The 27,600-nt window shown below is 35.0% G+C and overlaps 1 protein-coding gene across 13 annotated transcripts in view; it reads left to right on the top strand.

Moving 5' to 3' along the window:
* Nucleotides 1-27,600, top strand: part of CCDC178 (coiled-coil domain containing 178) — a 482,007-nt gene that overhangs the window by 105,852 nt on the left and 348,555 nt on the right. For all 13 annotated transcript variants that reach the window (XM_078347961.1, XM_078347960.1, XM_054244101.2 and 10 more), the window contains 2 exons: nucleotides 12,449-12,591; nucleotides 24,274-24,427. In XM_078347961.1, coding sequence (XP_078204087.1) covers nucleotides 12,449-12,591; nucleotides 24,274-24,427 — 297 coding nt within the window. The remainder of the gene's footprint in view (nucleotides 1-12,448; nucleotides 12,592-24,273; nucleotides 24,428-27,600) is intronic.

The following is a 27,600-nucleotide window of genomic DNA, read 5'->3' as shown; positions in this document are numbered from 1 at the left end:
GGTATACTATAAGCAGGGGAAGTGGACTTGTTGGGCAGCTGGAAGATAAGGCCTGTAAATGAAAGGGAAGAATTTATTCTAGCAGACCAAAACAAGAAAAAAAAGCAACATTTGTGTAAAGCTTATCAGGGCCACAATAATGGTTAATTTAACTGCCACCTTATGGGTCCAAGATGCCCAGATATTTGGTCAAACATTATTCTGGATGTTTCAATAAATATACAGTTTTTGGATGGTATTAACATTTGAATTGTTAGATTTAGAGGAAAACAGATTGTTCTTCATATTGTGGGTAGGCCTCATGCAATCAACAGAAAGCCTTCACAGAAAGAAAACTGACCTTCTCTGAGCTAGAAGGAATCTGGTAAGCACACTACTTTTGGCCTGGGACAGCAACTTTCCCCTGGGTCATTAGCCTGCCAGCCTACCCTGTAGATTTTGGATTTGTATGTCCAAAGTAGTATGAAATTTTTTCTTAAAAATCAGTCAATCTCTCTCCCCTACCTCTTCCTCTCTCCTTTTGGTTGTTTCTCTAGAGAGGCCTGCCTAATATGGTCACCATTAATCCAATGACTGCCCTTTTTTATTTTATCATTATTGTGCTACTCCATTGCTTCTCAAATTCCTAGATCAGTGCTTCTGGTTATCTGTCTTTAAGTCCGCTGATGACCTTCTAGCTATCCCAGGAGTCAAAATGAGAATTTGGACCTCTTGGCTTCTGTAGTGTGAGCCATAAACTCCATGAAATCACCCACTATGGGTGTACAATGCAAGGAAAAGTAATTCCCCAAGAAAAAATAATTCCCCATCATGAAATTGACATGCTATTAAGAAAGGCTATAAATGTCATGGAGCCAAAATATGAAAACTCTCTACTATAAGGTAGAAGAAAAGTGATAGTAAGAGTAAACACATTTTTCTTTGGTAAAATGAGCATAACTGACAATACTCAAAAATGAAAAGCAGAATTATGAGCACTGAGAGGCCTACATAATTCCTCAGAGAGAAATAAAAATATATACATCGAGACTGTAAAAATTCTTGTCAACAAATTAGATAACCTAGATAAAATGGAATCAAGAAAAAATAGGAAATCTGAGCAACTGTGTAACTAGTAAAGAGTTTGAATAAGTAATTGACTACCTCCTCCCCAACCAAAAAAAAAGAACAGGACCAAGTGGATTCACTAGTGAATTACACACACACACACACACACACACACACTCACTCAAACTCTCAAACTCTTTCAAAAGGAAAAGAAGAGGAAGGAACACTTCCTAACTCATCTATGTCAGCATTACCCAGTTACTAAAGCCAGATAAATATATCACAATGAATTAAATTATAGACCAATATAACTTATGAATATAGATGCAAAAATTCTCGACAAAATCCTAGCACCTCAAATCTAGCAGCAGACTAAAAGGATTATACATCATGGCCAAATGGCATTTATCCCAGGAATACACATGTAATACAACATACGAAAATAAATCAGTTTAATGGACCACATTAATAGAATAAAGGAAAGACACACACACACACACACACACACACACACACACACACAGTTGTCTTAGTTGATAACAAACAATGGACAAACTCCAAAATTCTTACACGATAAAAACCCTCAACAAACTAGAAAAAGAGGAAAAATTGCTCACTGTGAATAAGGACATTTATGTAAAACCCACAGCTAATACTAAACACAATGATGAAAGACTTAAAGCTTTCCTCTAGATCATAAACAAGAGAATAATACCCATTTTTACTACTTCTATTTGACATTGTACAGAAAGTTCAAGCCAGAGTAGTTAGGCAAATAAAAAAATAAGGCATAGAAATTAGAAATAAAGAAGTCAAATTTTATTTTAGAGGATATGATCTAATGAATAGAAAATCCCAAAGAATTCACAAAACAAACTCTTAATGCTAAAAATCACATTTAGCAAACTTGCAGGATTCAGCTCAACACACAAAGCTCAGTTGTATGTTTTTTATTTATGTTATTTTATTATATTTTAAGTTCTGGTGTACATGGGCAGAATATGAAAGCCTGTTACATAGTTATACACATGCCCTAGTAATTTGCTGCATCCATCACCCCATCATCTACATTAGGTATTTCTCTTAATGCTATTCCTCCCCAAGCCCCCCACACCTCCAACAGGCCCTGGTGTGTGATGTCCCCCTCCCTGTGTCCATGTGTTCTCATTGTTCAACTTCTGCTTATGGGTGAGAACATGCAGTGTTTGGTTTTCTGTTCTTGTGTCAGTTTGCTGAGAATGATGGTTTGCAGCCTCATCCATATCCCTGTAAATGACACGAACTCATCATTTTTAAGGTTGCATAGTATTCCATGGTATATATGTGCCACATTTTCTTTATCCAGTTTATTATTGATGGGCATTTGGGTTGGTTCCAACTCTTTGCTATTGTGAACAGTGCTGCAGTAAACATACGTGTGCATGTGTCTTTATAATAGAACAATTAATAATCCTTTGGGTATATACCCAATAATGGGATTGCTAGGTGAAATGACATTTCTAGTTCTGGATCCCTGAAGAATCACTAAACTGTCTTCCACAACGGTTGAATTAATTTACACTCCCACCAACAGTGTAAAAGCGTTCCTATTTCTCCACATACTCTCCAGCATCTGTCATCTCCTGACTTTAATCTCCATTCAAAAAGGTGTGAGATAGTATCTCATTGTGGTTTTCATTTGCATTTCTCTAACAACCACTGATGATGAGCTTTTTTTCCATATGTTTTCTGGCAGTGTAAGTGTTATCTTTTGAGAAGTGTCTGTTCATATCCTTCACCCACTTTTGGATGGGGTTGTTTTTTTCTTGTAAATCTGTTTTAAGTTTTTTATTGATTCTAGATATTAGCCCTTTGTCAGATGGATAGATTTCAAAAATGTTCTCACATTCTGTAACTTGCCTGTTCACTCTGATAATAGTTTCTCTTGCTGTGCAGAAGCTCTTTAATTTAATTAGGTCCCATTTGTCAATCTTGGCTTTTGTTGCCATTGCTTTTGGTGTTTTAGTCATGAAGTCCTTTTCCAAATCTATGTCCTGAATGGTATTGTGTAGATTTTCTTTTAGAGGTTTTATGGATTTAGGTCTTACATTTAAATTTTTAATCCATCTTGAAGTAATTTTTTATAAGGTGTAAGGAATGGATCCAGTTTCAGCTTTCTGCATATCACTAGCCAGTTTTCCCAACATCATTTATTAAATAGGGATCCTTTTCCCATTTCTTCTTTTTGTCAGGTTTGTCAAAGACCAGATGGTTGTAGATGTGTGGCATTACTTCTGAGGCCTCCATTCTGTTCCATTGGTCTATCTTTTTGTTTTGATACCACTGCCATGCTGTTTTAGTTATTATAGGCTTGTAGTATAGTTTGAAGTCAGGTAGCATGATGTCTCCTGACTGTGTTTTTTTTTTGGTTAAGATTGTCTTGGCTGTATTGGCTCTTTGTTGATTCTATATGAAATTTACGATTTGTTTTTCCAATTCTGTGAAGAAATTCAATGGTAGTTTGATGGGGATAGCATTGAATTTATAAATAACTTTGGGCAATATGATCATTTTCATGATAATTGATTCTTCCTCCCCATTAGCATGGAATGTTTTTCCATTTGTTTGTGTCCTCTCTTATTTCCTTGAGCAGTGATTTGTAGTTCTCCTCAAAGAGGTCCTTCACTTCTGTTGTTAGTTTTATTCCTGGGTATTTTATTCTTTTTGTAGCAATTGTGAATGGGAGTTCACTCATGATTTGGCTCTCTGCTTGTCTGTTATTTGTGTGTAGAAATGCCTTTGATTTCTGCACATTGCTTTTGTATCCTGGGATTCTGCTGAAGTTGCTTATCAGCTTAAGGAGATTTTTGGCTGAGAAGATGGGATTTTTCTAAATATATAATCATGTCATCTGCAAATACAGACAGTTTGACTTTCTCCTTTTCTAATTGTATACCCTTTATTTTTATTTATTTATTTATTTATTTTTTTGCCTGATTGCCCTGTCTAGAACTTCCAATACTATGTTGAATAGGAGTGGTGAGAGAGGGCATCCTTGTCTTGTGCCAGTTTTCAAAGGGAATGCTTCCAGTTTTTGCCATTTAGTATGATATTGGCTGTGAGTTTGTAATAAATAGCTCTTATTATTTTGAGATACATTCCATCGATACCTAATTTATTGAGAGTTTTTAGCATAAATGGCTGTTGAATTTTGTTGAAAGCCTTCTCAGCATCTATTGAAATAATCATGTGATTTTTGTCTTTGGTTCCATTTATGTGATGGATTACATTTATGGATTTGTGTATGCTGAATCAGGCTTGCATTCCAGGAATTAAGCTGACTTAATCATGGTGGACAAGCTTTTTGAGGTGCTGTTGGATTCAGTTTGCTTGTATTTTATTGAGGATTTTCACATCAATGTTCATCAGCGATATTGGCCTGAAATTTTCTTTTTTAGTTATGTTTCTGCCAGCTTTTGGTATCAGGTGATGTTGGCCTCATAAAATGAGTCAGGGAGGATTGCCTCTTTTTCTATTGTTTGGAATAGTTTCAGAAGGAATGGTACCAGTTCATCTTTATACCTCTGGTATAGAATTTGGCTGCAAACCCTTCTGGTCCTGGACATTTTTTTTTTTGCTTGGTAGGCTATTAATAGCTGTCCCAATGCAGACCTTGTTGTTGGTCTATTCAGGGATTTGACTTCTTCCTGCTTTAGTCTTGGGAGAGTGTAAGTATCCAGGAATTTATCCGTTTCTTCTAGATTTTCTGGTTAGTTTGCATAGAGGAGTTTATAGTTTTCTCTAATGGTAGTTTGTATTTCTGTGGGATTGGTGATGATATCTTCTTTATCATTTTGTATTGCATCTATCTAATTGTTCTATCTTTTCCTCTTTATTAATCTGGCTAGCAGTCTATCTATTTTGTTGATCTTTTCAAAAAACCAGCTCCTGGCTTCATTGATTTTTTGAAGGGTTTTTTGTGTCTCTATCTTTTTCAGTTCTTCTCTGATCTTAGTGATTTCTTGTCTTTTGCTAGATTTTGAATTTGTTTTTTCTCGATCCTCTAGTTCTTTTAAATGTGATGTTAGGGTGTCAGTTTTAGACCTTTTCTTATTTCTTTTGTGGGTATTTAGTGCTATAAATTTCACTCTAGACACTGCTTTTAATGTATCCCAGAGATTCTGGTATGTTGTGTCTTTGTTCTCATTGGTTTCAAAGTACATCTTTATTTCTGCCTTCATTTCATTATTTATCCAATAGTCATTCAGGAGTAGGTTGTTCAACTTCCATTTTTTTGTGTCTGTGCCGTTTTGAGTGAGTTTCTTAATCCTGAGTTCTAATTTGATTGCACTGTGGTCTGAGAGACTGTTGGTTATGATTTCTGTTCTTTTGCATTTGCTGAGGAGTGTTTTACTTCCAATTATGTGGTCAATTTTAGAGTAGGTGTGATGTGATGCTGAGAAGAATGTATATTCTGTGGATTTGGGGTAGCGAGCTCTGTAGATGTCTGCTGGGTCCACTTGATCCAGATCTGAGTTCAAGTCCTGGATATCCTTGTTAATTTTCTGTCTCGTTGATCTGTCTAATATTGACAGTGGAGTGTTAAAGTCTACCACTATTATTGTGTGGGAGTCTAAGTTTCTTTGTAGATCTCTAAGAACTTGCTTTCTAAATCTGTGTGTTCCTGTATTGGGTACATATAAATTTAGAATAGTTATCTCTTTTTGTTGCATTGATTCATTTACCATTATATAATGCCATTCTTTGTCTCTTTTGATCTTTGTTGGTTTAATGTTTTATGAGAGAATAGAATTGCAACCTCTGCTTTCTTTTATGCTTTCCATTTCCTTGGCAAATATCCCTCCTTCTTTTCATTTTGAACCTATATGTGTCTTTGCATTCGTGAGATGGGTCTCCTGAATACAGCACACCAATGGGTCTTGACCCTTTATTCAGTTTGCCAGTCTATGTCTTTTAATTGGGGCATTCAGCCCATTTACATTTAAGGTTACTATTGTTATGTGTGAATTGGATCCTGCCATTATGATGCTAGCTGGTTATTTTGCCTGTTAGTAGATGCAGTTTCTTCATAGCTTCAATGGTCTTTACAGTTTATTATGTTTTTGCAGTGCAGTATTCAACATCCTTAAAGGAAAGAACTTTCCACCTAGAATTTCATATCCAGCCAAACTAAGGTTTATAAGCAAAGGAGAAATAAAATCCTTTACAAACAAGCAATTGTTGAGAGATTTTGTCACCACCAGGCCTGTCTTACAAGAGCTCCTGAAAGAAGCACTAAACATGGAAAGGAGCAAACAGTACTACCCACTCCAAAAACATACCAAATGGTAAAGGGCATCGACACAATGAAGAAACTGCATGAACTAATGGGCAAAACAACCACGTAGCCTCAAAATGGAAGGCTGAAATTCACACATAACAATATTAACCTTAAATGTAAATGGGCTAAATGCCACAATCAAAAGACACAGACTGGCAAATTGGATTAAAAAGTCAAGACCCATTGGTGTGCCGTATTCAGGAAATCCATCTCACATGCAGAGACACAAATAGGCTCAAAATAAAGGGATGGAGAATGTTATAGCAAGCAAATTGAGAGCAAAAAAAAAGCAGGAGTTGCAATCCTAGTCTCTGATAAAATAGACTTTAAACCAACAAAGATCAAAAGAGACAAAGAAGGGCATCACATAATGGTAAAAGAATCAATGCAACAAGAAGAGCTAATGATCATAAATATATACAAATGCAGTGCAGGAGCACGCAGTTACATAAAGCAAATTCTTAATAACCTACAAAGAGACTTAGACTCCCACACAATAATAGTGGTAGACTTTAACACTCCACTGTCAATATTAGACAGATCAACGAGACAGAAAATTAACAAGGATATCCAGGACTTGAACTCAGATCTGGATGAAGCGGACCTAATAGACATCTACAGAACTCTCTACCCCAAATCCACAGAATATACATTCTTCTCAGCAGCACATCATACCTACTCTAAAATTGACCACATAATTGGAAGTAAAACACTCCTCAGCAAATGCAAAAGAACAGAAATCATAACCAACAGTCTCTCAGACCACAGTGCAATCAAGTTAGAACTCAGGATTAAGAAACTAATTCAGAACTACTCAACTTCATGGAAACTGAACAACTGGCTCTGGAATGTTGACTGGATAAACAATGAAATGAAGGCAGAAATAAAGATGTTCTTTGAAACAGATGAGAACAAAGACATAACACACTAGAATGTCTGGGACACATTAAAAGCAGTGTCTAGAGGGAAATTTATAGCAATAAATGCCCATATGAGAAGCAAGAAAAGATCTAAAATCAACACCCTATCATCAAAATTGAAAGAGCTAGAGGAGCAAGATCAAAAAAAAAAAAAACTTAAAAGCTAGCAGAAAAACAAGACATAACTAAGATTAGAGCAAAACTGGAGGAGATAGAGACACAAAAAAACGCTTCTAAAAATCAATAAATCCAGGAGCCAATTTTTTGAAAAGATCAACAAAATAGACCATTAGCCAGATTAATAAAAAAGGAAAGAGAGAAGAATCAAATAGATGCAATTAAAACAATAAAGGGGATATCCCTACTGTATCCACAGAAATACAAGCTACCTTCAGAGATTACTATAAACAACTGCATGCACATAAACCAGTAAATCTGGAAGAAATGAATAAATTCCTGGACATATGCATCCTCCCAAGACTAAACCAGGAAGAAGGTGAAACCCTGAATCTACCAACAACAAGGGCTGAAGTTGAGGCAGCAATTAATAGCCTACCAACCAAAACAAGTCCAGGTCCAGTCAGGCTTACAGCTGTTTTCTACCAGACATTAAAAGAGAAGCTGGTACCACTGCTTCTGAAACTATTCCAAACAATTCAAAAAGAGGGAATCCTTCCCAAATCATTTTATGAAACCAACATCATCCTCATACCAAAACCAGCAGAGACTCAACAAAAAAAGAAAACTTCAGGCCAATATCCATGATGCACATAGATGAAAAAATGTGCAATAAAATACTGGCAAACTGATTGTAACAGCACATCAAAAAGCTTATCCATCATGATCAAGTGGGCTTCATCCCAGGGATGCAAGGCAAGTTCAACATACACAAGTCTATAAATGTAATCTACCACATAAACAGAACCAAAGATAAAAACCACATGATTATCTCAATAGATACAAAGAAAGCCTTCGACAAAATTCAATAGCACTCTATACTAAAAGCTCTCAATAAACTAGGTATCATTGGAACGTATCTCAGAATAATACAAGCTATTTACAACTAACCTACAGCCAATATCATACTGAATGGGCAAAAACTGGAAGAATTCCCTTTGAAATCTGGCACTAGACAAGGATGCCCTCTCTCATCAGTACTATTCAATGTAGTATTTGAAGTTCTAGCCAGAGCAACCAGGCAAGAAAAAGTAATAAAGCATACTCAATTAGAAAAGGAGGAAGTCAAATTGTCTCTATTTGCAGATGACATGATTGTATATTTAGAAGACCCCATTGTCTCAGCCCAAAATCTCCTTAAGCTGATAAGCAACTTCAGCAAAGTCTCAGGACACAAAAATCGATGTGGAGAAATCACAAACATTCCTATACGCCAATAACAGACTAACAGAGAGCCAAATCAAGAGTGAACTCCCATTCACAATTGCTACAAAGAGAATAAAATACCTAGGAATACAGCCAACAAAGGATGTAAAGGACCTCTTCAAGGAGAAGTACAAACCACTGCTCAAAAACTAAGAGAGGACACAAACAGTTGGAAAAACATTCCATGTTCATGGTTAGGAAGAATCAATATCATGAAAATGGCCATACTGCCCAAAGTAATTTATAGACTCAACACTATCCACATCAGGCTACCAATGACCTTCTTCACAGAATTGGAAAAAAACACCTTAAACTTCATATGGAACCAAAAGAGAGCTTACATAGCCAAGGCAATTCTAAGCAAAAAGAAAAAAGCTGGAGGCATCACCCTACCTGACTTTATCCTACAAGGCTACAGCAATCAAAACATCATGGTACTGGTACCAAAACAGAGATATAGACCAGTGGAACAGAGCATATGCCTCAGAGGCAATGCCATACATCTCCAACCATCTGATCTTTGACAAACCTGACAGTAACAAGCAGTGGGGAAAGGATTTCCTATTTAATAAATGGTATTTGGAAAACTGGCTAGCTAAGTGCAGAAAGCAGAGACCGGATCCCTTCCTGACACCTTACACTAAGATTAATTCCAGATAGATTAAAGACTTAAACATAAGCCCTAACACCATAAAAACTCTAGAAAACCTAGGCAAAATCATTCAGGACATAGGCCTAGGCAAGGACTTCATGACTAAAACACTGAAAGCATTGGCAACAAAAGCTAAAATAGACAAATGGGATCTAATTAACTTCCAGAGCTTCTGTACAGCAAACGAAACAATCATTAGAGTGAATTGGCAACCAACAGAATGGGAAAAGAATTTTGCAATCTACCCATCTGACAAAGGGCTAATATCCAGAATCTATACAGAAAAAAACAAACAGATTTACAAGCAAAAAACAAACTCATTCAAAAGTAGGCAAAGGGTACACTTTTCAAAAGAAGACATAGATGAGGCCAGACACATATAAAAATATGCTCATCATCATTGGTCATTAGAGAAATGCAAATCAAAACCACATTGAGATACCATCTCTTGCCAGTTAGAATGGTGATCATTAAAAAAATCTGGAGACAACAAATGCTAGAGAGGATGTGGAGAAATAGGAACAGTTTTACACTTTTGGTGGGAGTGTTAATAAGTTCAACCATTGTGGAAGATAGTATGGCAATTCCTCAAGGACCTAGAAATAGAAATTCCATTTGACCCACCAATCCCATTGCTGGGTATACACCCAAAGGATTATAAAGACACATGCACACATATGTTCATTGTGGCACTGTTTACAATAGCAAAGACTTGGAACCAACCCAAATTCCCATCAATGATAGACTAGACAAGGAAAATGTGGCACATATACACCATGGAATACTATGCAGCCATAAAAAGGATGAGTTCTTGTCCTTTGTAGAAACATGGATGGATCTGGAAACCATCATTTTCAGCAAACTGACACAAGAACAGAAAATCAAACACCACGTTTCCACTCATAGTCAGGTGTTGAACAATGAGAACACATGGACACAGGGAGGAGAGCACCACACACTGGGGTCTGTTGTGGGGGCTAGGGGAGGGACAGCATGGGGTGGGGAGGTTGGGAGGGATAACATGGGGAGAAATGCCAGAAATAGGTGATGGGGGGATGGAGGCAGTAAGCTACCTTGCCATGTACATACCTATGCAACAATCATAGGTATGCACATGTATCCCAGAATCTAAAGTACAATTTAAAAAAATAGAATTGTATCAAAAGATGCTAACGATGTATTCATTATTCAACAACTGGTAATTATAAATAATTAAAATTTAAAACATACTTTAAATAAATATTTCACACAAATAGCATCAATATTAATCATTAAAATGCTAAAGCTATAATAATAGGAACAAATCAGGTAAAACTGACATCCCTGTTAGAATATAATGTCATTTTGGGGATTTTTGCTGATGTAATAGGACAATAAAATGAAATAAAAGATACACATTTAAAAATTGTGAAATAAAATTATTTCAATACTATTATAATTAAAACACCAAATCGAAGACTGCTGTTTTCAAAATAAGTTTATATTCACCAGAACTAAACCACCCAATGCAACATGCTTTAGTAGCACAAATAAAGTTCTTCTTCATACTCTCAATAAATAGCTAAAAACATAAACAGAAAATTCCTGTAACTAACAAGTCATTAAATATTGATGAATAAATTTGTAAAGGTACAGATATTTAAGACTACAGTTGTGAAATCTTATTGAGGAAAACAGAGACAATTAATGTAGATACATACCTAATATATCCAAGACAGGAAAGCCTATTGTAATAAAAATGTCAATCATTTCAAAATTGTTATAGAAAGAGCCATCAAATTTTAGTAAAATTTACCCAGCAATCCTTTGGTCTGTCAATTTAAATAATATTATTAGAAAAAATAAAATGCTGGAAAGAGTTTTGGAACATGGGCTTTCTTCTTTTCCACTGGTAAGAATACAAATTGTTACGCCTTATTCTGGAGAGTAATTTGGCAACAAATATTTATCAAACTTGTTAAAATATATGCTAATACCTTATGAGTCAGCAAATCCTGTTTTAACAGTAAATTTGAAGAAAATATTTAAGAACATGCAGTATAACTATAGATTGAGCAATTTCCTTATATTGTTCTTTATCACAGTACTGTTTAGGTTATGGGTCCCTCATACATACGTTGTGCATGTCAAACTGCATAATGTTCATATAATTACGCACAGTTTGACATGCACAATATACATATGAGGGACACATAAACAGTATGTGGTTAGTTAAATTTACAATGAGTTAAATCATGAGTAAGTGTGATATAAGGGAATATTAAGTAAAAATAACGTGATATAGCAATATACAAAGAGACAGAGAGACAGAAGGAAGAGATGGAGAGAGGAACATTAGTATGTTGTTTGTTAATTAAGAAAAAGTAAAAACTGAATATTTTGAAGTATTACACTAAGATATTATGTTGGTGCATACTTTTTTTTTTTTTTTTGAGACAGTCTCCCTCTTTCACCCAGGCTAGATGGAGTGCAGTGGACTGATCTCAGCTCACTGCAACCTCTGCCTCCTGGGTTCAAATGATTGTTCTGCCTCAGCCTCCTGAGCAGCTGGGATTACAGGCGTGCACCACCACACTGGCTAATTTTTGTATTTTTAGTAGGGACACGGTTTCACCATGTTGGTCAGGCTGGTCTTGAACTCCTGACCTCGTGATCTGCCTGCCTTGGCATCCCAAAGTGCTGGGATTACAGGCGTGAGACACCGTGCCTGGCCTCATGCATACTTTTAATGGCATAAAGCACAATTATTTTGCACCAACCACAGAATAATTGTTATTCTTGATGAAGAGGAGTACAGGTGACTTTGTTTGCTAGTGTTCATTTTTTTCTGATTTTTTAAAATAATAAAGTATTACTTGAGGAATAAAAATAATTTTTTATGAGGGAAGAGATAATGATTTCATTCTGGACATGTTAACTTAGAGATTGACATTATTTTCTTCAGTAACATTTATACATTCCCAGCATAAATGCCTGTCAGGACTGAAATTCCACTTTCCAAACAACAGGCTAAATGTGGGAAGAAAATGTTTCTAAAAACTTTTAATCAAAATCAATACTACACTAAGTTATTATTTTTAATTAACCATCAAATGCACATATAAGCAAAAATATTTTTATTTCTAGGTAAGGGACCTACACAGAAAAATTAATGAAGAACTTGAAGAAGTTTTAGAAGTGTGTGAAAATGTCAGATTGAAGGCTCAGCAAGTTAAAGAAGAAAGGGATAAAGATATTGACCAAGATGAAAAAAGCATAGAGGCCTACAAGTAAGAATTTTTCACAAATGCTAATTATAGCATTTAGAAATTAAGGGGCCAGGGGAGTGATAGCAGGGGGTGCGGGGATAGGTGGGGGATAACATTAGAAAAAATACCTGATGTAGATGATGGGGGATGGATGCAGCAATCCACCATGTCACATGTAAACCTCTGTAACAAACCTGCATGATCTGCACATGTAAAAAGTTAATTGGAGGCAATGAAGTAAAGACAGCTTGATTCCAGAGAGGGGATAAGGTGACAGAGGATAAAAAGACAAAAAAAAAAGGAATGTATATTTCTATATAGAAAATCTAGATAAAGAGAAAATTAAAATTCTAAATTATTCATACCTGCTTTATCACTGTTTATATGTAAATTAAAAGATATATATTTTCTGATATTATTTCAGTTTCTTTTGTATAATTTCTTTATGTTTCTGTGTGGTGTAATACAATTTTTCTTTATTCAAATTGATGAATGTTTTAGTATAAAATAATTTATAGTCATTATGAGAGTTAGAGGCAAATAAATGAAAGCAAAATCAATACAATTTACACAAAATTCTACAATCTAGGTAACATTCATTTGTTAAGGTGTTTATATTTCCTCACATCCAATGTATATTTCAACATATATGTAAATATTATCTATTTAGTTGGTTATTAAATCTCTTTTATAACTCACCTGATTAGTTATATTCGATCAATTAGGTGTTTTCTAGTTTTCATCATTTCTTCTTTGACCTATGAGTTATTAAGAAATATGTATTTTAAAAACTTCTATGTTGAACTCTAATGAATTTTTATTATTGCTTTCCTGTTGAATGGTATTTTGGTGAGGGAAATTTATATGAAAATCATTGAGTCTTAATTTTTTGGCATGTATTTCTTGTGTAATTGAGAATAACATTTATTCTTTACTTGTTGAGTGTACTGTTGTTACTGTTTCATTAGATCAAGTTTACTAAGCATGGAGGTTAATCTTTATACCAGAACATTAACAATATCTAAGTGTTCATTCAAAATTCAGAAAATCAGTCTCAACGCAGACCTATTAAATAAGAATCTGCACTTTTAAAAGATCCCAAGGTAATGTTTGAGAAGCACTGCTCTATTTATTAATTTTTTTTTTGTTTTACTTTTTCCGTCAAGTATTGAGAAAGGTCTAAAATTGCTCACTATGGTGGTATATCCATCTACATAATTATTTTTAATGTATCAGTTTTCTTAATGAGGCTATATTTTCAGTTGCATGTAAATTTAAAGTTGTTGTATCTTACTAGGATACCAGTTAAACATTTTTATCATTGTGAACTTACCTTCTTTGACTCTTGGAACATTCTTGTCTTAAACTCAATTAAGGTATCAATATAGCTGTACTAGCTTTCTTTTGATTAACATTTTCAATTAATTAAATTTCAATACTTTTGAGTTTTTATATTTCAGATATATCTGTTGTAAACACCATGTAGATTCATTTTTTTTCTCAGCTTGAAAATATTTTAAACTTGGACTGTTAAGTCCATTCAGGAATCACTAATATATTTGGATATAAACTACCACATAGCTTACTCTGTTTGACCCATTTGTTGTATTTTATTTTTCTTCCTATCTCTTTTCATGTTGATTATTGTTATTATTTTATCATTTCTGGAGTTTGATTATTACAATTTTGTTTCTATTCTTTTAGTAGGAAATCCTATTAATTACCACATGCAAACTTACATTGTCAGACTCTAAAAAACAACTGATACTGTTATCCTGCTGGGCAATAAAAGAACTAAGAAAAATTTTACTCTAGTTTTTACATTTCCTCTGAATTAAATATTTATTACTATTGCTGAATATTTTATTGTGTAATTGATAAGTATATTATTATTATTTTAAACAAAGTTATTTTTAAATTGACCCACAAAGTAACTATTTTTATGTATGTTAGGCTTTTCATCTAGAAGTACTTTCTGGCTGAAGTAGATCCTTTAGCGTAACCTTAGTGAAGTTTTGCTGATGATAAACTTTCTGAATTTTTGTTTGAAGGATATTTTCTTTTTCCATAGAATTCTTGATTCTTAGTTGACTTTCATATATTAAATATAACATTTCATAATCTATTAATTTTCATTTTTGCCTTTAAGACGGAAGCTGACCATCTGACTTTCAGTTTTATGCATCTAATCTATATAATTTTTCTGTGGTTTGTTTTGCCCGTTTTTAAGACCATCTCTTTGTTATGAATTTAATCAATTTTATTTTTCAAGATATTCTAGGTGTTAATTTTTATTTATTCCATTGGGATCGGTTAGTCTTCGTTTCTGTGTATTGGATTTTTCATTAATCCTGAGCATTCTCAGTCATAATCTTTTCAAACATTTCCTTGGTCTCATTTTCTGTTTTTTCTTGTACTCAAATTAAACATATATTAGATTTTCTTTTTCCTGATATGCATAGTTCCCCAGAAGATGGGATCTTTCCTTGTTTGGAGTCACAATACCAATTTACAAAACCAAAAGTGAGTGTTAAGCAGTGCAGACCATGGAATTGAGAAGTAGTAACACAGCTCACACATCAACTTCTTCACTGGTGAAGAGTGATTGGGTGAAAATACAGGATTTCTTTATGGAAGAGGTTGAATATTCAAAGCAAGGAGAGGAAATATTCATTTGTTTTCCAGAAATAGGTAATAAACTTCCCAGAGCCAGAGTGCTGCTTCATTTTTGTCTTCCTATGGCTTCTTCCAGTTGTGTCATGGGGATGCTAATGGTCATGGTGCTGCTGAGAGTGTCATTTAACATGGAAATGAGATTATAATGAAGACTGAGGTCCTCTTGAAGTCCTCCTTTAGTCAGCTTTGGTTTAAACCTGTCTCAGCTGGTCTGGTTACAAAGGGAATTTTTTTTTTTTTTTTTTTTTATCACAGGTGTTCTGTTTCTTAAAGATAGGCAGAGTTAGGGCAGGGAAGAAATTCAGCTATGTCATGTAGCTGGGTAACAAATTCCCCCTTTTCTGTATATTCACTCCTAATTCTTGAAAGGTGCTGAGGGGTGAACATCTGTCTTCTACAACTTCCTCAATCTGAAGTTGGGCGTTGATATTGTTACAGGAAAGGGGCCCTGATCCGGACCCCAAGAGAGAGTTCTTGGATCTCATGCAAGAAAGAATTCAGGGTGACTCCACAGTGCAATGCAAAAGAAAGTTTATAATTTGCTTAATTACTATATTTTGCAAGAATTGATATTATTATTTTTAAAGCAAAATTAGGAATGCCTTTGATTGCCAGATATCGGATATCTGGGCACTCCCAGATCTGCGTCTGTTTAGTATTAAACATTATTAGTTTGTTTTCTTAATCATAAACATCGAGAGACTAGGAATGCCTAACTTTCTGAGAATGCAGCCTAGCAAGGCTCAGCCTCATTTTCCTAGCCCTCAGTCAAATGGTGTCCTTCGGGCTTGAACACTTTGAAATAATATGAGGCCTGTTAGAGGAGTGAAATTTTCCCCTAGCTAGTCTTAGGTAAATGTGGTTATCTCCTGGGTATAAGCCTACCTGTTTATATCCCTGTATTATCTCAATTTGCTTGTACATAAAAGGGACCAGACAGTTTAAGAGACAGAGTGAAGATCAAGAGAAGTTGAATGGCAGCTAAAGGGCCTAGGGAGGGTAAAAACTGGGTGAGATTAGGGCTGGCCTGTTTTATAATTTTCATATTCCCTGAGGGTCTGTGCCCTTTTGGTTAAATTGGTACAACCACTTGGCCTAGTTGTAGATGATTTTAATGTCTTTTTGTTGTTGTTAACTTGAATTACTTACACAAGCACAACAGGAAGAGCTGTTGTGCTTGGGTAAGTATACCCCTAGGTGTCTTAACCTCCTAATGGAGATTTTCTCCAGTCCCCCAAAAATGACCCCTTAACTTTCCGGACTCTATATCATCCTCCTCTTATGGGAGAAGCCAAGGCCACCTTGTCCTTGGGGCTTCAGTAAGGAGGAGAAGAAGGAGGAGGAAGAGAGGGAGGAAGTATTTCTTGGAATAGGGCAAATTTAAGCTCCTCTGGTGCAAGAAAGTTGTCATGAAAGAGATTTTCACAGACATAAGAGAAAAATCACTAAGAGGAGTAAATAGAAACAGGAAAGAACACTCTCACACACAAAGGACTTACTGGCAGGTCATTTCTTGATCCTACAGTCTAGAGTGTCAGCCCTTAGGTTCCTCTCTCACGTTGGCAAAGACTCTTAAGAGAGTCTCTACTCAGAATAAAATTCTCGTCTCTCCTTTGCCCTTTCAAGGACTCTAGCAGGGACCTCTACTGAGTACAGGACCATGACCTACTGCCAGGCATCCCTGTGCACAACCTTGATTTGGGGTGAATGTCCCCATCATACTTAGCTCTGGGGTTTCTTTCCATTATAGCTATATAACCCTTTGCCTGCCTGCTTATGACCTCACAACAATGATACATTACCTTTTCCAAAGCTGATCCATGGCACCCCGAGTCAGAACTAATGCTGTGTCCTTTGCTAGCAAATGCTGTTGTAACCCCTTACCTACTAGTTACTGGGTCCCCGAGCATAAAAAAGCTTCTCAAATAAGGAAGTGGACTATCTAAGCCAGATGCTATGTCACCAGTTTGGTTACAGAGAAAGCTAATCTTCAGCAGGTGGGGTCCTTCCCTATTTGGTGTCATGAATCCAATACATGAAACCAAAAGTAAGTGACAAGCAGTGCAGAACATGGAATTGATAAGTGGGAGCAAGGCTCACCAATCAACTTCTCTACTAGTGAGGGGTAAAGGGAGTAAAATATAGGATTTCTCTAATGAAGAGGTTGAACATTAAAATCACAAGGAGGAATGTTTATGTCTTTTCTGGAAATGGGAAGTGAACTTCCCAGAACTCAAGTGCTGCCTTCCTTTTTGTCCTTTTATGGTGTTTTCCAATTGTTTCGTGAGGTTTGTGAACTGTCATGGTGCTGGTGATAGGGTCATTTAGCATGAAAATGACATTACAGTAAAGCTTGAGGTTTTTTTGAAGTTGTTCAGTCCAGTTGACTATCTTGTTTCTAACTAGTCTCAGCTGGCCCAATTACAAAGGGAACTTTTTACCTAGGCATCCTGTTTCTTAAAGATAAGCAGAGTTAGGGAAAGGTCAAAGTTTAGCTATGTCATCTAGGCATTATACTGGGGAACAATAACACTTTTGTAAAATCCTCTCCTCTTGAATGTGTACTATACTCAGTTGCTTCTAGTAAACAGAATAAAGCAAAAGTAATAGAACATAATTTTTATACTCAGCTTGCAAAATGTGTGACTTGTCTTGCTAGCATTCTCTTTCTTGCCATCTTGCTTACTTGCTCTGATGAATCAAGCTGCCATATGTTGAGATGCTCTATGTAGAGGTCTACAGAGTAGGGAAAAAACACAAGCTTCCATCCAACCACCCTTGAGAATCAACCTGCTAACAACCAGCAATGTGAGAGCAGAAGTATTTGGAGTGTGTTAGAAAACAGGTTCTTCCCAGTTAAGCCTTCAAGATATTGCAGCATGATAAAAGACCCAGAGCTGGAGAACTTAGGGTGTCACAGAACTTGTGAGAAAATAAATATTATTCAATTTAGCCACTAAGTTTGGTTATCCTTTTTATGCAGCAACAGATAACCAATGCAACCTCCTGATGCGATACTTCAAAATCCATCACTGCTTTTTTTGCCATGGAAATACAATGCGCTCTTCCTAGCTGATGACTGATTGCCTCAGGTATACTAAGGCAGGCACGCTTCTGGGAAAAATAAGATCCTCTGTGGCCAACTTTGAGGATTCCCGGTGACTTCTTCACATAGTCCATGAACTGTATAGCAGTCTAAAATACTTCAAGCTTTCCTTCCTCTCTCATTTACTCTGGGGCAGACTTAAACTGAAGACTGGCAGTGTTCCCTGACTACTGCTCCTCCCAATTTCCTTTTTCACAAGCATTTTCCCTAAAAAATCTTTGAAATTGTAATGCTTTCTTGATTCTGCTTCTCAAAAGATGCAGATTAATACATTAATTTACTGTTAAAACTATCTTCTTTTAAACTTCTTTCATATTTTTTTATTTTTTTTGTTAAAAAAATAGACTATGTTTTAGGGCAGTTTTGAGCTCACAGCAAAATTGGGTGGAAAGTTTAGAAAGCTCCCTTATATCCCTACACCCCACTCCCCATACGGTTTGCATCCCATACCACACATCCCACATCCAAGTGGTACACTTGTTATAACAATGAACCTACATTGACACATCGTTATCAACCAAAGACCATAGTTTACAATAGAGATCACTCATGATGTTGTACATTCTATGGGTTTGCCAAATGTATAACAACAAGTATACACAACTATAATGTCTTCTAATAGTTTCACTGCACTAAAATCCTTTTTGCTCTACTTATTCCTTGCTTCCTCCTATCTAACTCCTGGTGATCCCTGACCTTTGCATTGTCTTCAGAGTTATGCCTTTTGAAGAATGTGATTAGTTGACATCATACAGGATTTAGCTTTTTCAGATAGACTTCTTTCACTTAGTAAAATGCATTACATTTTCTCCCTGTTTTTCCATGGTTTGATAGTTTATTTTTTTTATAAACTTTAAAAATTGACGTATAGAAAATGTATATATGGGGTACATAGTGATGTTTTAATACTCATAATATGGAGAGTGATTAAATCAGAGTATTGGCATGTCTATTATCACAAACATTTATTGTTTCTCATATTGGGAACATTCCAAATCCTTCTAACCATTTCAAGGTATATATTACTGTTAACCATGGTCATTCTGCATTGGTACAGAACACTAGAACTTATTCCTTCTATCTAGCTGTAATTATGTATCCTTTGAAAAATCTCTTTCTATCCCCCTGTTCCCCTACACTTTCCAACCTTCAACATCCTCTGTTTTACTTTTCACTTCTTTGAGATCAACTAATTTTTTAGCTTCCATACATGCGTGAGAACAGGCAACATTTAACTTTCTGTTACTGTCTTATTTCACTAACATGATATTCTCCAGTTCCATCCATGTTGCTGTGAATGACAGTATTTCATTATTTTTTTAATGGATGGATACATTACATTGCGTGTATACATCCCACATTTTATTTATTCATTCATCTGGGCGCCTAGGTTGAGTCCATATATTGGCTGTTGTGAATAGTGTAGTTATAAACATGGGCATGCAGATGACTCTTTATAATCCTTTGGGTACATGCCCAGTAATGGGATTTCTGGGTCAAATGGTATTTCTAGTTCTGGATCCTTGAGGAATCCCTACACTGTCTTCCACAATGGTTGAACTAATTTACACTCCTACCAACAGCGTAAAAGCGTTCCTATTTCTCCACATCCTCTCTAGCATCTGTTGTTCCCTGACTTTTTAATGATCGCCATTCTAACTAGCATGAGATGGTATCTCATTGTGGTTTTGATTTGCATTTCTCTAATGACCAGTAATGATGGGCTATTTTTCATATGTTTTTTGGCTATATAAATATCTTCTTTGGAGAAGTGTCTGTTTATATCCTTGCCCACTTTTTGACGGATTGTTTTTTTCTTGTAAATTCGTTTAAGTTCTTTGTAGATTTTGGATATTAACCCTTTGTCAGATGGATAGATTGTAAAAATGTTCTCCCATCCTGTAGGTTGCCTGTTCAGGCTGATGATAGTTTATTTTGCTGTGCAGAAGCTCTTTAGTTTAATTAGATCTTATTTGTCTATTTTGGTTTTGTTGCCATTTCTTTTATATATTTTACTTCCTTTTCTTGTCTCATATTCCTAGCTAAATACTTTATTAATTGTTGAATAAATAGGCTAATGATGAAAATCTTTTTCTCAGTCTCAAATGGGAAGCAGTTCGATATTTCACCATTAATTATTATAATAGAAGTAGGTTTTCTGCATATACTATTTACTATATTAATTAAATTTTCCTTTTATTCCTAGTCGGCCTGAATAGAATTCATAAACGAGTTTTAAGTGTTATTATCTATTACATTTATTAAGATGATTATACTTTTTTAAATTTTGTTAATGTGGCAAATTAAATTAATTTTCAAATGTTAGAGAAACATGGCAGTTTTAGAATAAATCTGCTTGTTCATACTGTATTGTCTTTTGCATAGATCTGTGATTCAATTTGCTAATCTTTGTTTAGGATAATTTTATTTATAAACATAAAAGCTAATGTCATGTAATTTTCTCTTTTCATATTTTGTTATTATGCTTACAATTGCTTAGCTAAGTGTCTTTCTTGATATTTTTTCTGAAGTAATATATATGTGACCTGTGCCTGGATTTGTGCCTGTATTTAGGGAAGGGGAACTGTTTAATTACAGATTGATTTCTTTAACAAATGTATTGTATTCATATTTTCTGTGTGTTATATCAGTCTTGATGAGTATGCAGGTCTGTGACATCTAATACTTTGCTTTTTAAGTATTTATTCATAAATAATTATAGACTCATAGGAGTTTAGACTTAAGAGTCCTGTGTACCCTTTCCCAACTTTTTCCAATGGGAGCATTTTGTATTGTATATACTGTTCTTGTTGTCAGTATTAAAACCAGGAAATTGAGACAAGACTAATTATTTCATGATTTTTTACATGTTTTCATGTATGTGTTTGTGTGTTTATTGTTATATGCCATTTTGTCTCATATAGATTTGGTAACTACCACCACAATTAGAATACAGACTAGTCTCATTCCTCATGCCACCCCTTTTATTAACACCCAGTGTCCATTCTCTGTCTCCTAACAACCCCTGTTATTTTCTCCATCTTGTCTTACTATTTAAAGTGTGCTATATAAATGAAATCCTGTAACATTTAACTTTTGATTTGAGCTTTTTTATTAAGCATAGTGAACTTGAGATCAATCTGTGTTGTTGAAGGTATTAAGAGTTCATTCCTTTTTTATTACTGAATGGGACTCCATTGTATGGATGTACCAGAGCTTTTCAAACTGTCTGCCCTTTGAGAGACATTTAGTTGTTTTCCAGTTATTTGCTACTGTGAATGAAGTTGCCATGGATATTCATGTAGACATCTTTCTGTGAACATAATTTTTTCATTCTCTGGGATAAATATCAAAGAGTTTGATTTCTGGGATGTATGTTAAGTGTAAATTTAATTTTATAAAATTGCCAAACTGGTCTTCCAGAATGACTGTACCACATTATCTGAATGCCAGAAATGTCTAAGAGATCCAGTTTCTCTACAAGAGAACATTATTAAAAAAAAACAATTTCAGCCTAGACTAGTAGGTTTGTAGTGATATCTCATTATGGTTTTAATTTGCATTTCCCTAGTGGCAAATTGTGATGTACATCTTTTTATGTGCTTAATTGTTATTGCATTTTCTCTTTCATAGTGTGTGGTCAAGTATTTTGCCATTTTCCCATTGTAATGTTTGTTTTCTTATAGTTGTGCATAGAAAATTCTTTAATTTTGAAAATACAAGGCTTTTAATCAGATATGTAATATGCAAATATATTCTATGTTTTAGTAAAATCCTGTCTTTTTGTCTTTGAGGGTGTTTTATAATGCAGAAGTTCTTAATTTTTCTAAAATTCTACTTATCACTTTTTTTTTTATTCATCATGTGCTTGGTATCATACACAAAAAATATTTTCCTAATCCTATCCCAAAGAAACTTTTTGCTAAAAATATTAGAGGTTTACAAATCATATTTAGTTATATAAACCATTTTTAGTTACATTGTGTGTAAAATGTGAGATTTAGCTTGAGCTTCACTTTTTTGCTTATGAATATGTAATTGTTTCATCACCATATGTTAAATTGTTTTCATTAAATTGATTTTGTAATTTTGTCAAAAATCAGTTCAACATATTTATGTAGCTCTATTCTGGGTCCTCTATGACCATTCCATTGATCTGTTTATCCCTCTGCCAAAATCACACTTTCTTGATTGCAGAGTTTGCATTGTAATTTTTAACAAAAGTAGAATGATTTTTCCCATTTTATTCTAAATTTATTCTGCTTTAGCTAATGTAACAATGATAAAATTTATATTAGCAGTAGAGACAAGCATAATATAAACTCCTTCTCTGGAAAATCCTCAAAAGGCTGAGAAATTAGTGGCATCAACTTCATCAAGAAATGGTAATAAATGAACCACTAAAATAATAACTCCCAAATTGCATGACAGTGGGCAATTCTCTGTCACTCAGGCAATAGTCTATAGCGTATTCTCTGAACTAAAGGCAATAGATGACACTGAAAGAAGAAAAATTAGGTTCAAAAACAGGAAACTTAACCAAACTTATATATTTTGAATGCTGAGTCTACCTAACTCTTATTGCCTAACTGCCTTCTAGGATTCTGCCAGGTAAGCCTATATTCTGCAGACATGGAAGTGTAAAGAATCTTGTTTTTGCCTATTTATTTGTTCTTTTAATTTTCATTTCTATAGTGAGATTGTAGATTTCAGTTTCATTTGACTATACTGCTGGAATCAGGGTTGGTGCATAAGGATTGGGGCCAATTTATTAAGCATAGCATATATTTATTGGTGATTGGCACTCATGTTCTCGTGAATTTCCTGTTCATATTCTCTGTACCTTTGTCTATTGAATAATTTTTCTATTACATATTGACTTGTATGAGTTCATTACATATAAATCTTTTACTCTTATATGGGTTTCAAATAAATCTCCTAGTCTACTATTTTGTTTAAGGTGTCTTTAAAAAGTTGCAATTATCTGTATTATTTGCTGATGTTTTATGAAAATGGTAATTTTATTATTATCTCACTGTGATTTTTTGCACATTAAACAACCATAAATGTATGTAAATATAATTTTATATTTGGAATGTGGTTTCTACCTACTAGATTAGATAAGGAACTGTGGAGGGTCATATAGGAACTAATAATTCCTTATTACTGCTTTTTAAAAAGGCCCATGTTTTCCTAAGCTACAATTTCCTTTATCTCTAGGGCTGTGAAAGCTGTAACTCCTCGGTCTTTTCACTTCTGCCTCCTCTTCTTTCTTCATCTTTTCTTTTTTACCTTTCCATCCCTGTATTACCTAACTTCTGAATTAAAAGTGCTTAAATATCTTCCCTGAAATCAAATTCAAAGACAGTTTATTTGAAAGCACTTATAATTGATTTTTCTCTCAATTGTGCTTTCCCTTGGAAACAGTACTATTGATGACTTTTTTTCTCACTATTTACTTCATATCTAAGTAGTAGTTTTTTAGGAATTGTCAAGTCACTTTGGGATGGATTTCCATTTATTCATACTGTTAAGTCAAAACTAATTTAAGTATAATGTATTTAATTATTTATTTATTTAATTTTTTTGAGACAGGGTCTCACTCTGTCACCCAGGCTAGAGTACAGTGGATCCATCACAACTCACTACAGCCTCAACCTCCTGGGCTCAATGAATCCTCCCACCTCAGGCTCTTGAGTAGATGGGACTACAGGCATGTGCCACCATGGCCTGTTAATTTTTTAATTTTAAAAAGACTTTGTCTCTACATGTTGCCCAGGCTGGTCTTGAAATCCTGGACTCAAGCAATCTGCCACCTTGGCGTCCCAAAATGCTGGGAACCACCAAGCCTGGCCTAGGTATAATTTAAAATATAATTTTTCCTTTCATGTAATTAAAATAAACTGTTTTTTTCCCCCAAGGAGAGAGAGAGATCGACTTAATGAACTATTTGGTCATTACTGTTCATCAGTGATAAGCGTTAATATTGATATTGAGAAGAAGGAAGAGGAAGTATCTGAAGTAGTAAGGGAAACAAAGTCATCAACAAATGAATTAAATTCTCTATCAAAAATGGTGAGTTTTTTATATTAAAAATAAATACTGATTTTAGTTTTGAGTTATAAATAATAAAGCTTTCTCTTTGTCAATATTTAATAGCAATTGGCCAATTTTCTCTGTTTAGCTAATTTGCCTGTATTAGTTTTCTATTGCTGCTGCCTAACAAATTACCACAAATTTAGCAGCTTGAGAGAGCACCCATTTATTATCTCAACCTTTCCCTAAGTCAGAAATATGGGCACAGCATGGCTCATGTGGCTACTCCACCCCAGGTCTGGCAAGACTAAAATCAGCATGTTAATAGCCTGGTATTTCTGTCTGGAGACTCCATTATAACGCTGTTTTTAGGCTTCTCTAGTTTTTGTTTTAATTTACCTATAATAACTGTACATTTTTATAAGGGGTCTAATATGATATTTTGATACCTGTATACAATGTGTAATGATCAAATTAGGGTAACAGTCAGTATTTCTTTGTGTTGGTAACTTTTAAAAGCTTCCTCTTGAGGATTTTGAAAATCCTCATTGAAAATACAGAATGAATTGTTAACTGTAATCACTCTACAGTGCTAAAGAACACTAAAACGTACTTCCCTTAGTAAGCTGTAACTTTTTATCTCTTATCCAGGGTCTCTCTATGCCCCCAACCCTTACCCTTTCTAGTCTCTAGTTATCACTATTCTACTGTCTGCTTCTGTGAGATCAACCTGTTTAGCTTCAATGTATGAATGAGAACATATGGTATTCATCTTTCTGTGCTAGGCTTATTTCACTTGACATAATGCCATCCTGTTCCATCCATGTTGCTGCAAATAACAGGAATTCATTCCTTTTTGTTGCTGAATAGTATTCCATTGAGTATCACATTTTCTTATCTTCTCATCCATTGATGGATACAGGTTGATTTTATGTCTTAAGTTTTGTGAATAGCGCTGCAATAAACATGAAGGTACAGATGTCTTTTCGAAATACTGATTCCTTTTCCTTTGGATATATAATCAGCAGTGGGATTGTTGGATCATATGTAATTCTTTTTTTAGTGTTCTTTTTTTTTTTGAGGAATCTCCATATTGCTGTGATCTCCACTCCATAGTGTCTGTATTCACTTATAGTCCTACCAACAATGTTTAAGAGTCCCTTTCTCTGCCTCTTCAACAGCATTTATTATTTTTTGTCTTTTTGATAGTACCCATCCTAACTGAGGTGTTCAGTTTTGATATGATTTAATTTTTATGATTTGAGAACTGAAGCCTTTGTTTCATTGGCACCTGTTAGCCTGAGATCATACTCAGTTGTTAGAGGCTGCCTGTATTCCCTAGCTGTTGGTTCCCTTCATCTCTAAAATCAGCAGTATGCTCCTGCTTGAAAACACCTGACCTTTTATTATAACTCATCTTTTCTGAAGATGAAGCTTTCTTTTTCTGCCATATCTCATTCACTGTTGTAAAAGAAAATAATACATAAAATAAATAATAGTATAGTAAAAGGAAATAATATGTGAATTTTATGTCAATTTGCATTCCTACCTAGAGTTAAAGACATTCTTCTCTATTATAAGGCTTTTTAAATTATATCTCATTATGGTTTGTTATTAGTTATTAATGGAACTGAGCATATTTTAATGACTTTTGGGGGGTGATTTGTATTTCCTTTTCTGTGAAAACGTGTTCATGATGTTCCTCCTGTATACTGAGTGTCATCTCACTCATGGATGCTAAATATTTTCTAGTTACAAATGTTAAAAATATATTTATCCAATCTTTTTTCCTTTCTTTATGGTAACTTCTGATGAAGAGACATTACAATTTAATGTAGTATGAGATATAAATGCATTCCTTTGTGCTTTTTCCTTTTCTGAACTTGATTCATAAATTTTCTCATCCCTGAGATTATACAAATATTTTCTAATATTTCATTCTCAATGTTTCTGAATTCTGCTTTTCATATTTGTGTGACAGTTTTAGATGAAACTATAATTAGATGTTCAAAATAGAGGGTTATTTTTCTCATTCTGCCTACTCTTTACAAGTATGGAAGGAAAAAGCTATTTCTATAATTTTTGGAATGCATATTTCACTGGCCAGATGTAATGCATAATTAATATAAAATTAATGTATGGGTGTAATGTGAAGTAAGGTTCCAGTTACCTTTTTTTATAGCATAGAAAACAAATTGGAGAGTCCGCCACTACAGAGGCAGGCCTCCATCGCCACTGCAGTTCTAACCACACCCGTATAAACAGGACTACAGGGAATTACACACGGCAGCAGGGCGGAGCCCACGACCACAGAGCAGAGCCCACGGCAGCTCATCATAGCCACTACAGGCAGGCAGTTACTAGACTGCCTACTCGCTCAGCAGAAAACTGCAATGGATACTAATAAATAAAGGCCTAACTCCCCAGGACAGAGCACCTGAAAAAACAGGGGGCTTTATGAGTTCTGCTAAAGCAGACTTAAACGTACCTGCTTAGCAGCCCTGAATGAACAATGGAGCTCACAGCTCAGCACTAGAGCTCCTATAAAGTACAGACTGTCTCCTCAAGCAGCTCCCTGACCCCCATATATCCAAAGAGTCACATTACAAAAGACTGATCAGACTGACATTTGGCGGGCATCATTCAGGGACAAAGATAGCAGAAGAAGAATCTGGTAGAAACCCTCATGGTTCCACAGCTGCTACAGGAGTTCCCCAGGCAAGCAGGGCCTGGAGTGGACCTCAGCAGTCCTACAGCAGTGGGGCCAGACTGTTAAAAGGAAAACTAGGAAATAGAAATACTTCATCATCAACAAACTGGACGTCCACTCAGAGATCCAATCAGAAAATCAGCAACCACTCAGACGACAGGTGGATAACTCCACAAAGATGGGAAGAAACCAACGCAAAAAGGAGGAAAACACCCGAAACCAGAACACCTCGCCTCCTACAAAGGACCAAAACTACTCACCAGCAAGTGAACAAAGCTGGACGGAGAATGAGTGTGATGAAATGATGGAATCAGACTTCAGAAGGTGGGTAATGAGAAACATCTGTGAGCTAAAAGAACATGTTGTAAATCAATGCAAAGAAACTAAGAACCTTGAAAAAAGATTTGAGGAAATGATAACAAGAATGGACAACTTAGAGAGGAATATGAGTGAATAGAAGGAGCTGAAAAACACAACAGAAGAACTTCACGAAGCATGCACA

This window comes from Callithrix jacchus, chromosome 13 (assembly GCF_049354715.1).
Source record: "Callithrix jacchus isolate 240 chromosome 13, calJac240_pri, whole genome shotgun sequence".
Taxonomy (NCBI): domain Eukaryota; kingdom Metazoa; phylum Chordata; class Mammalia; order Primates; family Cebidae; genus Callithrix; species Callithrix jacchus.
The sequence above is the reverse complement of the archived record's forward strand: the minus strand, read 5'-3'. Positions and strand labels throughout refer to the sequence as shown.